Raw genomic sequence first — 15,197 nt, forward strand, 5'->3', positions numbered from 1 at the left:
TATATAAGTACTTACTGGGGGGGAATACTTCGGGACTCCAAACTATTTGTATGTCAGAACTGTTACTTTACACGAAAATGTTCATTTTAACTGTGAGCTACTCTTTACAAAAGAGCCAGAACGCTAGGAGTCAAGTTAACAAGAAGAGACCTACGTTTCAAAAGTCAGAATGTAAAATTCAGTTTGTAGAAGAGGGGCCCATTCTCTAAATCTGTGCTGAAATTCCCTGTGATAAGTGTGCCATTGCATGACCACAGAGTTTTGTCTGCAAACAGCCAGGAATTCGGCATGCATGATCTTTAATGCAAAAATCTGTCCAAAAAAATTGCTAACTTGTGGCATGGTGATACGTAATAATATTTTAAACTGAAAGGTTAAAAATCACTTAGAACAGTATTTAAAAGTCTTTAAATAAACTGCAGTCAAACCAACAGCCATCTTGATATATTGCATGCATAGTCCCAGCTTATAGTTTTTTAGATAGCTCACCAGTATTTTTGCAGAGTTTCTCCTGTGAGGTTCTGCCACTGTGACATCCCTTCTCCTAATGTAATGGGAAATTGTGGAATTATATAAAAAAGCAGCAAGTTCAGGAGCGTCTTGTGGAATAGCAAACTGCAAAGAGGAGAAAAGTGAATGGTAATGACATACTCATACAATGATTCTAACAGATTTGTTCCCTTCTGAGAGGTCTTGAATTTTGGATTAACACTGTTTTTTCAATTTAACAGCACAGCCATGAGAATATACTGTCTCCAACTAGGAGCATGATTAGTAACAGCACAGGAAGATATTGCCCCGTTGCAGGAATTACAGTAGATAACGTTTTTTCCACTTTTTACTGGTGTCAGTTTCATTCCTGTATTTAATTTTGTTAGACTCTTGGGGCCAGATTCTGATCTCCATAACAAGATACATTCAGAATTGCTGCATTGAAATCTGGTCGTTAGTTCAGATCAGAATCGGCCTACTGAAATATAATGACTTTACCAGGTTTAGAAAGTAAAAGAAAAAAAAAAGGAAATCTGAATTTTAGCAACACAACTTTTGATTATTATTTGTTTTTTTGATTTCTTTTGACAACAACTTTACTTTGTCTAATGCAACAGTTTGTTCATTTTTAATCTCATATTAAAATGTATCCTCTTCAGCTTTTTCTTCACAGACTTTTATTCTCTGATTAAAATCCATTTTTATATGTGTCCTTAATTTCTACACAGTACATTTATGGCTTCAAGAAGCCTCAGAGAATGCCTGGGAACCCAATTGCTACAGAGGGAAAGATAAATTCTAATTTATGACAATCCCATCATGTAAAATCGCAGTAAAAGATATGTAGAAGTTTGTAATAAGATCTCAACAGGAATTCACCTAAACATAGCCAAAACTATTCTTAAAGGGCCTCAGATTATAAAAAGCTACACCAGATCCATCCTGCCAGTTCCTTTAACCTATGAACACAAAAGATCCTAAACAAATTCCTAAAGAAAAAAATATCTCAAATTCCTAAAGAAAATGTTTGTAAGAAACGTTGTAGCACTAAAGGTAAAAGAATAGCTACATACACACAAAACCTTCCACACACTAATGCTGTGTAGTACTAGATTTGGAAAATTTGTACCATTCATGTGATTAAAATTATGAGGCTAAAGAAGTAACTATTTTGACATTGAGTTCTTCAGTCAAAAGCATCCTGCAAAGTGAAAGATACTATAATTTATTAACTGATGAAAACCTCTTCAGCAAAAATAAGAATTTTTTTTCCTGTTGCTTAATTAAGTTAACATTGTCTTTCTGCAATAAGGAAACAGTTAAATAGCTAGTAAATCTCTCCCTCTCAGTGTGATAACATGTGGAAATTCTCTTTCCAGGATTCTTTCACCAGCATATGCAGGCTTCTTTAATGATGACAAATTAAAAGAACCACAATATAATGACATGCTTTTGAAGAAGCCCTCAATATATGATCACAATTGATACATATGTAGATCCATTTGAATACTAGATGATGTACTTTTTTTTTCCACAGATCCCAGAGTGTTAGCATCTTCAGTAGTGAATTATTTCAGAAAAGGTTTGAAAACAGTCCTTTGTGATTAAGAGAAAACCTACATGTCTCCTGCAACAATTTTAAAGCAGAATTTCTCCAGTGGCCTAGATGTTCAGGTTAAAGAAATTATTTTATCCTTCTTGAGCCAGTAGCAAGGAATTGTACAAATCCGTCTCTGTAGCTATTTTACATGCCACATATTTAGCCTACCATACTTTATTTTAAATGGATTCTCGCTCCCTCCCTTTAACTACAATGGACTGTCTTGGTTTTCCCCACCGGGGAAAACTGTACTGCTTTCTTCTCCCAAGCCTTGTCACCTTGAGCAGATTTCCAGATGTCTCCAGTTCATCACTTCTCATTTCAAACCCTGGTTTAGCTTTCCTCTTTTTCTAGCCAGGCGATACCATCTGCTGCAATGTGTAACTCCACCAGAAATGTTCTGGAAGAGGACTTTGTGTAAAAGCTGTTATACAAGAGGTGTCAGCAACCATGTGTTGGATGAGCGCGCAATGTGTTGGATGGTATTATTTTGTCCCCAGACCAGGACTTACACACCATAGTAATGGCTCTGCAGCATGAGGAGACACTGTCTCTGGAGGAGCTTATCTCCTGCCAGTCATGTTAGTGGATGTACCTTACCCATGTGGTGGAATTTAGACGTTATTTTGCTGCTTCCCTGACAGATGCCTCACTCATGGTACTACGGTGCTCAGCAACTGAGAATGTGCCATGTGTGTCAGTCACCTTGTATCACCTACCATAGTTGGAAACCATTGCCTATATCTCTGGTATTTATAGGCACTGGCTCCATAAAACTACCTTTTGCCAGCAGTCTGTGAAAAAAAACAACTCATCAGAAATACTGGCTCAGGCCAAAGGTCCATCCAGCTGAGCGCTCTTCTCATCAAGACTGACTTTAAGCAGATGTGGAAGGAAAAGTAAGAACAGGGCATGCATACACAATGCTCTCTCCTAATAACTTTTGGTTTCCAAATGTTTTCAGCTCAGGGACTTCCTGATCTGCATGAAGTTTTTGTTCATTTATTAATCTTCACTGGATTTCTCCTTTGTGAATTAGTCCGGTTTTGTCTTAAGACTGTGTAAACTTGTCACCCTGACTACTTCCTTTGGCAACAAGTTCCAGACATCTCATACCTGTTGCATGAACCACTTCCTTTTGCTTGTTTTGAATCTGGCTTTACAGGCTTCATTTGATGCTCCAATTCCTGTGCAGTGAACACACTGCATTCCTGTGCAGGAATAGGCAGAGAGCAGTCAATCCCCACCCACGTTCTTCCTGCCACTTCTGATCTTTCGGATCATATTTGTGCATAGTCACCTCCTTTCTAGGCTGAAGCATCCTACTGTACTGAGTTCTGCAAGGGAATCTGTTCCATATCTTCGATCAGTCCTTTGGCTCCTCTTTACACCTTTTGCAAGATTCATAATTCTATTATCTTTTCACCTCCCTCACTGCCTTCAGAGAAAAATAAGCTACAGAAAAGTCCCTAAATAAGAGTCTTCCCATCTGTGCACAGGTTTCTCTTTGTGGAAGAACCAACAAAGCACACAGGAAACCTTTTACAAGATAAGAAATTCAGCAATGGGGAGGAATATACTGCTTTAACTGAAACTGAATCATCTAAGTTCAATGGGGAAATACCCAAGCACTCCAAGAGAGCTAGGTTCTGAAATCCAAGAGCAGCCAGGCATACAATGTCCTTAGCTTTATTTGGAAATTTGAGCCAGGAACTCTGCTGTTTATACAAAACCTGAAGGAAGATGTCTCTGTATCCTCTTCCCATCTGAAGCAATAGATAAGCATTACATATCTGCAGCCTGATTTGTGTATTCATGCTGTTCAATGCTTTGAAAAAATGAAAGGAGTGGATATTTAAATTCTTGCAATAATGATTGTGCATCTAAAGCCATATTCTGCTAAGACAGATGGACCATTATTTCATTATTACAGGAAGATTTCACACAAGCCTCACAATAATTTAGTCTTGTTTATGTAATAGATGTAATCATTACCAAGTAGGAGAAGAAAGAACAAACTCAAAAAAAAAAAAAAAAAAAAAAAGTTGCCTGAAAATGTCATTAAGAACTGTGGCACTATTCTACCCAGGAGCTCTGTCCTCCTGACAGTAATGCTCCCATCTCAGCTTCTCAATGAAACTTAAAAGAGAACACAGTGGCTAGGGAGGAGGGGTGCTAAACTCCTTTTCATGCACTTGCAACCTGATCTGAGCAATGGCTTTGAGATGCTAGGCTTGCAAACAGAAATGCAAGCTCAGCTTAGAGAAAATGCTCAGCTTTTTACTCCTCACCGCCTTTGAAAAATAGGTGGTAATGGGGTGGAAAAGATCAATAGAAAAAATTCTCTGTTTCCAAACTTGCTGTGGTTTTGGTACAAAGTGGAAACATTTTCTATCCTCAGTTCCCTATCAGTCATTTCCTTTTTCTTCCTCTAGAGAAACTAAATAGAAGGGTGGAATCCTAACCCCTCTCTGGCTTCCTGGATGAAACACAAAAATCTAGCTACGATGTATTTGGTATACATCAGTTTTTCTATATTCTTGTAAGTATATACTGTAGTTCTGTCTCTTTAACCTAAAGACTTCTCTTGTAGCTCCTGTGGTCGTGAGTAATCCCCTGCACTAGAAAGATGTCTCCACTTTCATCCGCTGTACTGAACTCAAACCCCTCCTGCTATGCAAAAGATGTATAGCACTTTTAGCATTTGGAACACAGCTCTCCCCACAAGATGTTTAACAGGCTACTGGTTAAACTCTGGAAGTGTTGTTTACTCCAGAAGTGTCTGGAACCAGTTATGCTTAATAAAATGGATACCTTGTTTTTGATGGGATAATACGTAGAGCTGTGTTTTGCTAAATCTTCTGACTTTGAGCCAAACCAAGCATTTTGGGGGGATCTGCCATCACAAACATAGATCTTAAAACAAGCTTTTAGACACTGGCATATCAACACTTTACTGAGGAGGCTGCTACTAGGCTTCCCCTTGTTAGTGCTTCCTCCAAGCTCTGAGATCACCAGCTCTGCTGTGAAAGAAGAGCCATGTCCATGGAAAGGGATGCAATCTGGATGGCAAACAATACCCAGGAGTAACATTTATTAAAAAAATGGCAGGGAAATTTTTTTGCTTTTTGCTGGTATGGTTAAAATAATTACAGGATAATTTCCAAGTAGAAAAACCAAAACCCTGTCATGTTGCTGACAAAGTTGTAACTTTTATAAGTTAATATTGATTAAGCCATAAAATAATTGTAGACCTTATGAATCCTTTTGTCAAGTGGCAATACATGAAAACTTCCATTTCTGGAGTACATTCCATGCAGAATTCCAGTTGACAGTTTCACTTCATAGGATATTCAAAGCATGTGCTTTGAAAAATTAAAATAATTAACACTTTAAGACAGGTAAAAGATATATTGGCTTCTAAAATGACTCCCATTTTACAGATGATGGTGTTTCACACTATGTTGAACTTAACGATAACATAAAATATAGCATATGATATTATAAATTTGCACCTTGTTCATACACTTGGTTCAAGGAAATCGCCGTTGGCAACGAAACATGCTGAGGACTAACTGGCTAAGAAGCAGTTATGTGAAAAAAGTCCTGGCTTAAGCTGCACGTGAGTCAGCAGTGTGCCCTGTCAGCAGCGAAGGCCAACAGCACCCTGGGGTGTAGGAACAGGAGCAAGGGGAGTACACTGAGGAAGCAATTACTCCCCTCTGCTTAGCACTCATTAGACCACATGTAGATACGACATCCATTTTTGGACCCTCAGCAGAAGACAGAGACCAATATACTGGAATGAGTTCAGTGGAGGGCCCCCATGGATGCTCAGGGCTGGAGCACTTGTCCTGCAGGGAGAGGCTGAGGGACCACTGCTTGTTCAGCCCAGAGATGAGAAAGATTTGGGGGGATCGAAGCTGCCAGTGGGAGAAGGTTATCACAAAAATGGAGCCAGACTTTTCACAGATGTCCATGGTAGGATGATGATAGGCAATGCACATAAACTGAAACAAGAGAGCTCCAGACTGGATGTAGGGAAAAACCTTTTCCCTGTAAGGACAATCAAGAAGCATCAGAATTTGCCTAGAGAGGTTTTGCAGTCTCTCTCCTTGGATGTTTTAAAGACCAGAGTGGATAAAGAGTGGATAAAGCCCTGAACAACTCAGTCTGATCTCACAGCTGACCCTGTTTGAGCAGGATGTTGGATCAAAGTACTCCTGAGGTCTCTTCCAATCTGAATTAGCCTATGATCCTAAAGAAACAAATCACCATACAAATTACCTGTAAATTATTTGTATTGGGTTAAAAAACTAAAATTGTGTTACACCCTTTAAAAATACTTCATGCTACAATACCTGGTGGCTGACTGCTGCCTACTAAATAAACAGCTCTAAGAAGTCCATGTCTTTCAAATTAATGATATTGCATTACTATGCTATATTTTCCCCACTGCTAACAGGTTCAGATGTAAGATCTTTTGATAAACAAACCAACGCTAGGTTGTATCAGACTCAACTGAAAAGCTATGTGTGTCCTTAGATGTAACAAAGGTTTAAGTCACCTTTGGGAGTTCATCTGCTAAGCACTGCTGTACCGATGACTTTCTGAATTCTCCTCAGGGCACAAGAATTTTCAGGGTCCCATGAGAACTGAAGAGTTTTGTATCATTCAAAGCCATGTTAAAAATGACCCTCAAGGAAAACCCTGCAAATTTCCATTTTAAAAAACTTCTTGTATCTAATGCTGTGATAGTGAATCAAAATATAAGTTTCTTCTGATAAGAAGAGTACAGAAACCAAACACACACCATTCAACACAACTGTCACACAAGAAACATTATAGAGTATCTTTATCTTGCTTCTTACCGAAGAAAATGATCTCAGGGTCATTGTGAAAAATTCCCTGCAACCTCCATTCCATTGTGAAGTGTAGGCAGAAAAAACAAAGCAAAACGCAGACAGGGATGGAAATAAAGGAACTGACTGACTTACCTTTATTTGCATTGTATTAATAGCAGAGCTTGTTTGACAGTGCAATGGTCCATGTGTCTGAATATGTAGAATATAAAGAAGAAATTCTTCTTGACTGGACACAGGCCAGCCGACATGGAGAACTGTATTGTTGATGGCACTTGGTCCTATATTATGCAGCTGTCAAATAAATATCATCAGTACTTTCCAAGGCAGTAAATAACAACAAAAACCACAGCAACCACTACTTAGACATTTTCAAATTCTTAGTGTCCACAGCCTTGAAGTACTTTGGGAAAGATATACAGATTATTAGTATCTTTTTATTAATGGAGAATCTGTGACATGTAGGGGAAAAGGACCTCTCCAGGTTAGTCACAAAGCCAGTGCAAATCTGGGAGAACAACCTTTTTCATCTAAGGCTGTATTCAAGAAATCCATCATCTTTGCCACTTTTTCCTACACATGAAAGAGCTGAAATTACCTAAAAAGGTATAAAAAAACCCAAACCAAAACACACTAGCACAATACACTATACAAATATATTCAATGAACCTTCACAGAATATACTTGAAAATAGTAGCTGAAACTTCAGGACACAAAAGAATCACATTTCAGGGTGCAGGAATAGAAGGTACAGAAGAGCTTAAACCAGTTCTTGTGGTTAAGAACCCTATTTTCAACACTTCTCAGCTCAAATTTCCCCAAAGGAAAAAAGGAACTAGTTTTCCTGAAGTAACATCCTGGGACATTATTGTTTTTTGGGAAAATGAGTAAACACAGAGGTAATAGAAAATAAAAAAATCTGGGCTATTAAAATAGTTTTCTTGTATCAGTTTACAATTTGAAAATATATGATGACCACAGGAAGTTCGGACATGTGTTAACACTGGGCATGAGACCTAAAGAAACAGAACACCATGGAGCTTTATTCAAAGTTTCTAGAGATGCGAGAACCTCCTTTTTTGAAATGAGTAGACTTTTTGTGACTGATGAGCTTTATTTAGAACCAAATAAAACCCACTTTCAATCTTACATCTTCAGTAAAGGGTTTTTGGGTGGGTGTTTAGCCTTTTTTATCAGTGATATCAATAAACCATGAAAGTGGTTTCTTTAATCACTGTAAATATTTTAATACATTTGAAGTCACATAAATAGCTGCGCAAACAGCCCAAATGCTTGAGACAGGATGATTTGTCTGAGATCTTTCAGTTTAGAAAAATGTGTTGAGGAATTCACAAATAATATTTTGTATTTTACATTCTGACTTTGTAATCTTATACTGCTGATTAAGCTCAGTTGCTTATATTTTCTTGAGTGCTAGTTTGTGAATTATAACCATACGTGAAGCACTCTGTTTTACCCCCTAGAATATCATCCATCAGATCCCAAAGATGGCCTGTATTCCATGTAGTTCACTCAATGAACTTTTTTCTAACCCAAACTCTTCTCTTTTAATTGATGAATCATCTATAGAAAAAACCCAACAACAATACAAGGTAGAAATATGTATACTTCAAACACTAAGTGCTATTTTCAACAAAACATTTTCTGAGTAATGAGGTAACAAGTTACATGTATGTCTACAGGTGTTTTTTGTTAGCTAAATACTAAAGGAAACTTATTTTTTCCTGTGTGCAACACTCACAGCTTTTAATAAGAAAACAATCAAATCACTGAAAATATTTGTCATTGATTGTAATGAGCTTTTAAGCACTGTTTTTTAATTTTGTCAAACACCCAAAGTGTTTCTAGATCCCTTAAATGTCAAAGAGAGACTCCTAGCATAAACTAATATCTCCTCCACTAACATGAACAGATACTGGGGTTGTGAATTCCCAGATTAGATTTGGGTCATGTACTAAAGTCAGAATATTTACATTTGTGGCTTTATCTACTTGCAAACAAAGACAATAACCAAATTCATCAAGATTTCAATGGGAACAGCATGAGGTCCTGTGGCAACATATATCATTTTTACCTCATAGATGTGTTCTACTAAAGGACCAAGTTCTTCTTCTTTTGTAGGTTCATCTTTGGGTTCCCAGTTGTGAAGTGGTAAAATAATTGTTGGGGGGTGAGACACTCTGTAATATATAAAACAGGTTAGAACAGCAACTGTTACCAGTGATCAGCTGCACTACTTTTAGAAAAAATTAAGACCACTATAGAAACCTAAGCCCGTAAGTGCATTTTATTTGGGCACATTCATTAGAATTAGGTGAGGTGAATAATACAGTGCTTCCATAAAGTACTGCCCAGTCCTCACAGACTACTGAGGGTGTGCATTTAGTTTCATACTTCCTCTGATGGATGGTCCTTTCCAGACAAGGGAGTCTCTTTCTCTATTTGGAGAGAGGAATACAGTCTGTCAGGCATTTACATCATCCTCACTGGTGAGGTATCTGAATACACTATCCACAAAACTAGTGTAATGATACATAATAAATGTATTTTCTCATTTACTTTTAAAGCCTGTAGGTATTTAATGCTATGCATCTTCCTTTCCTGCAATACATTTTTAGATATTTATTTAACTGCTCTGACAGTAAATTCCTTATAATGTCTGTTATTATGCCTTTAAAAAACCTTTCAAAGTAGTCTATCTCATTTTACAGGTGGGAAACTGAGGTACTGCGACTTCCATAAAGTCACAACGGAAACTGGTGTATCAAGAAACTGAATTCAGGACTAGAGCCTGAAATAGTGCTCCAGACTTCCCATTTGCTTCACAAATGAAGCGGTAGCTAAGGCATTCCCTGAAACACTACTGCAACGCGCAACATGTAAATCAAACATAAATGAAGAAAACAGTGACTTAATATTTGTTATGTTTCTGCCTGCTATTTTACTTTTCCTCTCCTTCTCTGTCTGACCTCAAGAAAGGACCAAGTAGTCTTCTGTTAAGGTTTCTATTTGAATCACAAGCATTTTATTTCCCATAAAAACTGGATGTTCCTTGGAGGTCCCATTCAGATGCCAACTTTAACCTTTGAAGAACAATGTAATACCATCCAGCTGAAGTACAACTCTTAAGAAATTTAGGGTATCTTGGAGTATCCTGGTAACTCTACATACTTTCCCAGACTTCAAAAGACCAGCAGTTTGTACTAACAACTATGGCAAAGGACAAATTTACAAGCCAAACCAAATAATAAAAGAAATGAAACATTCATTAAAACGTGATTTCAGATGAGGTACTTAGCCTAACCGGTTATATTTCACAAATGGCCTTCTTTCCAATAAGAATTTTAATTATTAATTGTTGATGGAGAGTAGGATCTTTCCTGTGTTGTTACAAAAAACAAGACACAGAGACCCTTTAGCTACAGCAAAAATTTGCAAACCAGAAACCATATACAGACAAAAAGAAGCAGGCATAATGTTTCAAAAACCTTTCTATTACACTCCCTGTGCAGTGCTTTTCTTATCCACAGAATTACGAAGTGCAAAATGTAAATGTAAACATTCAATCAAAATTTTTATACCGTATCTAAGAACATTTCTTTCAACAGATTTTACAGTTATTTTGAGGACTTTTGGACATGCTATTGACATGAAAGTAGCAAAATCAGGTCAAATTAAATAAAAATCCTCTCTTTTGACTATTTTATTTTGCATTTAACTGGGAATATTTTTAACATTTGAATGATTTATTAGATGAAGATTTTTCCTAGACTTTTAGGTGACAATGATCAGTCAAACAAGAGCACTGAAAAATAAGACAAACAATGTTCTACAGAAAATGCTTGGGATACAGAAAATACAGTGGGATATACAATAAGAATTCTGCCAGCTGCAAATCCTGCCAGTCCAAATTCCTTCCTTCATGAATCCCTCATTCCTCTAGTGCTCTTCAGCAGTGGGAAATAATAATTACAACTATAAAACTCTTACATTTTTATGGAAAAAAAAGTAAGCATAATAATCAAATCTCAGCTATCAAAGCAACTACTCATTGAATGAACTATCATCTAAGGAGTTATCTCAAATTTCTTTGGAATAGGATATTGAAGAAGATTTCTTCCTTTCTCACTGAGGCAGTATTTGCATGTGTCCACTGTGCAAGTGTAGTATATATGTATGTGTGCATATGCACAATTTGATAACTACTTACTTTTCCTCAGTAAAATGTACAATGACTCCAGTACCACTTCATGCAACTCTGCGCAGAGCGGTAGGAAAACCAATGCAAGATATTTTCCAGTCCAAATGTGGACACAGTCTCTCTTTTATTTTTATCTAGGAAATTGTGAGCAAATAGCTCCCTTGGAGCTGTATGCTTTAGCATCTCTGAGTAATTAGAAAAATTTGTCAACAAAGCATTGGGAATTTTCCTTTGTACATGCATGCTACAGCTAATAAGAAAACTAAAAGACTTAAGAGTAAAGGAGCTGGAAGTCATTCAATTAAGTAATTCCTCTGTATTTAATGACCTGTTTCTTAGCGCTGCAGGCAATAATTCAAGCCACTTTTTCCACTTGTGGGCATGCTCTTTTTAAGAACTGAGGATGTTTTGGTCATTTTTGGTGTCTATTTACCTGTTTACAGAACTTTTCATTAAAAAGAACACACTATGGCACAGAAAGAACATGATGGAGGCAAAACGTTTCCAAAAAGTTTTCCAAGAATACAAAAGCTTGTAAGATTTTTCTATGAAAGTGATGAGCAACCTCACTGCAAATCCACAGCACTGGAAGTAGCCCTTACTGAGAAGTCTGGTTATGTATCCAAAACCATTTCACTGATGCACTGAAACTCCAGGCAGTCCTTAACCTGGGTGTCCACCCATGGCAACATCTAGCAGTTGCTGGCTCCCAACATTTTCTCACACATCTGCAGCCCACCAGCTAACACACTTGATTCTTATTTCCTGAGCCGCTATTTCTCTTTCTGTGTTACCGTCCCCTCATTTTGTATTTTTTGCCTCTCTTCCTATCCAGCTCATTTCCCTAGATCACCACTAACTACAGAAAATTAAATAATACTCTCATTTCTGCTCTTCTTAAACATGTTGTCTTTCAACTGCTCCTTTTCAGAAATATAAGTATTAACATATATCCACGCCATCTTTGAGTGCCAGTCCTCTATTTTCCACCAAAATCTAGCCTTAGGGTTAGTGTTCTTAACCTGGAAAACACTTACAAAATGTGAAGAAAAATGCTTAAAAAATCTCTCTGATTTAGACTGACTGTTCGAGCAGAAAACATGATCTCTGTGATCTGTAAAATGACTGGACTCTCTGCTGGCAGTAGGTCATCAAAGTATTGTCTTAGAAGTGATAACAATAAATGGCTTTTTATAAATCCATTAAAGCATAAATAAATGTATGTTTATTTGTTTACACCTAAGGCAGCCCCTTGAGGTGCATCATACAAGAGACATCTACCCTCTTGCGCCAGCCAGGCCTCATGGCCTCCCTGCAGGAGTGAAGCTGGGCCAGGTACCTCTGTCGTCCCCTTGTGGAGCTGAGAATGGTCAAGGTCCAGAGCTGTAGTTTGAGAAGAGGAGATGCAGGAAATCTGAGATCTCAGACAAAAAGCATTTTTGGCAATTATTTGCTTTAAAAAACCATCCTGCCGATTTCCTCCAGGATGCCAGGATAGGAGTCTAGTTCTAAGATTTTACTGGGTAGTCTGAGATTCTTACCACCTAATTGCATTTTATAGTTTCTGAAACCAAGCTGTATGTGAAAATAGAGATAGAAATAATCCTCTTGGATCATATCCTGTGCTTGTTTAGTTTCAGCACCCCTTTGTGTCAGTGGACAGGCACCTGCTTCAGAAGGAAATGTGAGAATCCTAACAGTAGTAGCTGGTCGACCTCTTGTCATAGCTGATTCCTTTTTCATCCTTTCTCCAAGGGCCTCGCTCTGCTCTCTATTCGTATATGCCTTGCCATAATGTGTCTCACCATTCCAGTCATAAAAGCAGCAGATTCTGCTTTGGTATTCAGAATTAAGTGCCTAAGTGGTTACATAAGCAGACCTACACAGGCATTTTGTACTAGTAACATCCACACACAATTTGAACGTCCAAATAAAATGTTGGCTCTTGACTGGTGTTACTACAGTGCATTTGCTCAGGAAGTTTACTGGAGTCCATGTGGGCAGTTCGGCCCTACATGACCTGGTAAGTCCTTAGTAGCTCAGTCCTGCAAGGTTTGCCCGGCTGAGACTCCCTGGGAATTCTCAAGTGTTCTTGGTGCATAAAGTGCTTGGGATTATAATATGTCAAAAGATTCACTACATGGCATTATTATATGTAGAAAAATTCAATACAAAAAAGTTATCATTATGAATTTTAATGGTCAAATACTTACCCTCTGATCTGCACTTGAGCCACAGCACTGATGTTGATATGGAGGTTAACTAAATTGCTGGTGGGATTAATCTTGTTAGAACTGGAAAAGATATGTACAAGGGTTAAAAAAGGTTATTTAGCAGAACTCTAGACTGTTATAGATACAGCACTGAATACCACAACACCTACAATTAGGAAGCGATGCTATTTGACATATTACAGCATGGGCTTGCTATTCCCTCTCTTCAGTCTGGTAGGATATTGGTATTTAAGTTCGATATTACTTGAGCTCATCACATATTTAATAATATAATCAACTCAAGCTTTCTTTAAAGAATCCTATGTGTGAATATGATGATAAAAATTTATTTAGCTCAGAATATCACGTAAGTTCCTTTGTTCAACTTGGCTATCTGTATGGATAGGAGTATCTTAATAAAATACAAGGGTGTTTCATGCATTGAAGGAAGGCAGTGTTAATGAACAAGACAGGCTTTGTTGTAATAAAATTTGCTTTTATGACTCTCCAAACTTGTGACTTCTGCATGACAGAGTCTTTGAAGAAAAAGAACCAAAATAAACAGTTTCTTTACCTTTCTTATTTCCTCCCCTCCCCTATCCAGAGAGTGTTACACTCCTAATCCCACTTAGGTGTGAAAACAGGCCCCTATGTTTAAAGTCTAGTGCTCTCACTCATTTTATTGTATTTTCTTATTGCAAATCCTTAGTAATAAAGACAGTTTCTCTTACTTCAAAAGGCCATTCCTGTGACTATAGCCCATTCATGTAAAGAAAGGTTTGCAGGTTCAAATTAATGAAGAGAGTGAAAATAAATGATTACAGACTTAGAATTTATTTAATGATAGGATTAATGATACTAAGTTTGGAGGTTTTTTCCAAGCAAGTGTGGAAGTACTTCCTTTCTTCATGGAGAATAAGTTTCTATTGCTGTCATAGTTTACTGATATCACATCTGGGTAGCATCAGTCAAATGGAAACATTCAGAGGAGGCCAGCATTCCCAGCGACTGACTCCTGAGGAGTAAAGGCCAATACTGCTTTGATCCAGGATTTCTGGTTATAGATTGCTAAAATTAGGAGCAGCTCTAATTTGTTTGTAAACTAATGCAGATTCCCCTCAAACATCATTTAACTTTTGATGTAATCATCTATAGCCATTGCTTTGAGTACGGAAGTACAAAAATTGCTTCAAGTATAAAAATTACTATACCACTAATTTGTTAGAATAAGATGCTCTCCAATTTGTATAATGGTACAACTTTCCATAGAGTTAAAATATAGATTTTAATCATATATATTTGTTATTCAAATCTTGCTTGTGTTTTACGGTATTTTGTAGAGAAGAAAATAGTTTAAACAAAAGTGCCAGGACATCTCCCGCCCTAAGGGGTATATAATTGCCTAGCAAAATCCACATCAGAAAAGGAATCAGATTTCAAGACACTACTCAGCCTCTTGCTTACTTGCTATAAGTAATGAACTTCAGTCTTGCAAACCCAAATATTTATTTTCCACTTGATGTTTTGGAGTAAATTAAAGGTTTCTCTTTTGAATAACTCTGACCAGGACACAAATTCAGACATGTTCTCTGGTTCCCTTTCCTTCCATTTAGGTAATTTCCTCTTTCTGCCTTTTTTCTTTTAAGATTATTTTACCTGTTCACTAAGGACACAGAAATGCACAAACTGTAGTGCTGCATGAGAAAGAATGAATGTACTTAGCAGTCAGTTTTAACTGTAGAGTACATTCCCTATGCAAGAAGTTTTACTTTTTATTTTTTTTTAAGTAGCTGAGTGCTCTTCAGTTT

General features: G+C 37.3%; 1 protein-coding gene across 1 annotated transcript in view; it reads right to left on the reverse strand.

The window, feature by feature from the left end:
- The window catches only part of ITGA8 (integrin, alpha 8), a gene marked incomplete at both ends in the record, with an annotated part of 77,997 nt that overhangs the window by 2,913 nt on the left and 59,887 nt on the right, over positions 1–15,197 (reverse strand). Inside the window, 5 exons of the mRNA XM_010282872.1 lie at positions 490–615; positions 5,669–5,671; positions 7,090–7,248; positions 9,050–9,155; positions 13,390–13,470. Of these exons, the coding sequence (XP_010281174.1) occupies positions 490–615; positions 5,669–5,671; positions 7,090–7,248; positions 9,050–9,155; positions 13,390–13,470 (475 nt within the window). The remainder of the gene's footprint in view (positions 1–489; positions 616–5,668; positions 5,672–7,089; positions 7,249–9,049; positions 9,156–13,389; positions 13,471–15,197) is intronic.

Source organism: Phaethon lepturus, unplaced genomic scaffold, assembly GCF_000687285.1.
Source record: "Phaethon lepturus isolate BGI_N335 unplaced genomic scaffold, ASM68728v1 scaffold8670, whole genome shotgun sequence".
NCBI lineage: Eukaryota > Metazoa > Chordata > Aves > Phaethontiformes > Phaethontidae > Phaethon > Phaethon lepturus.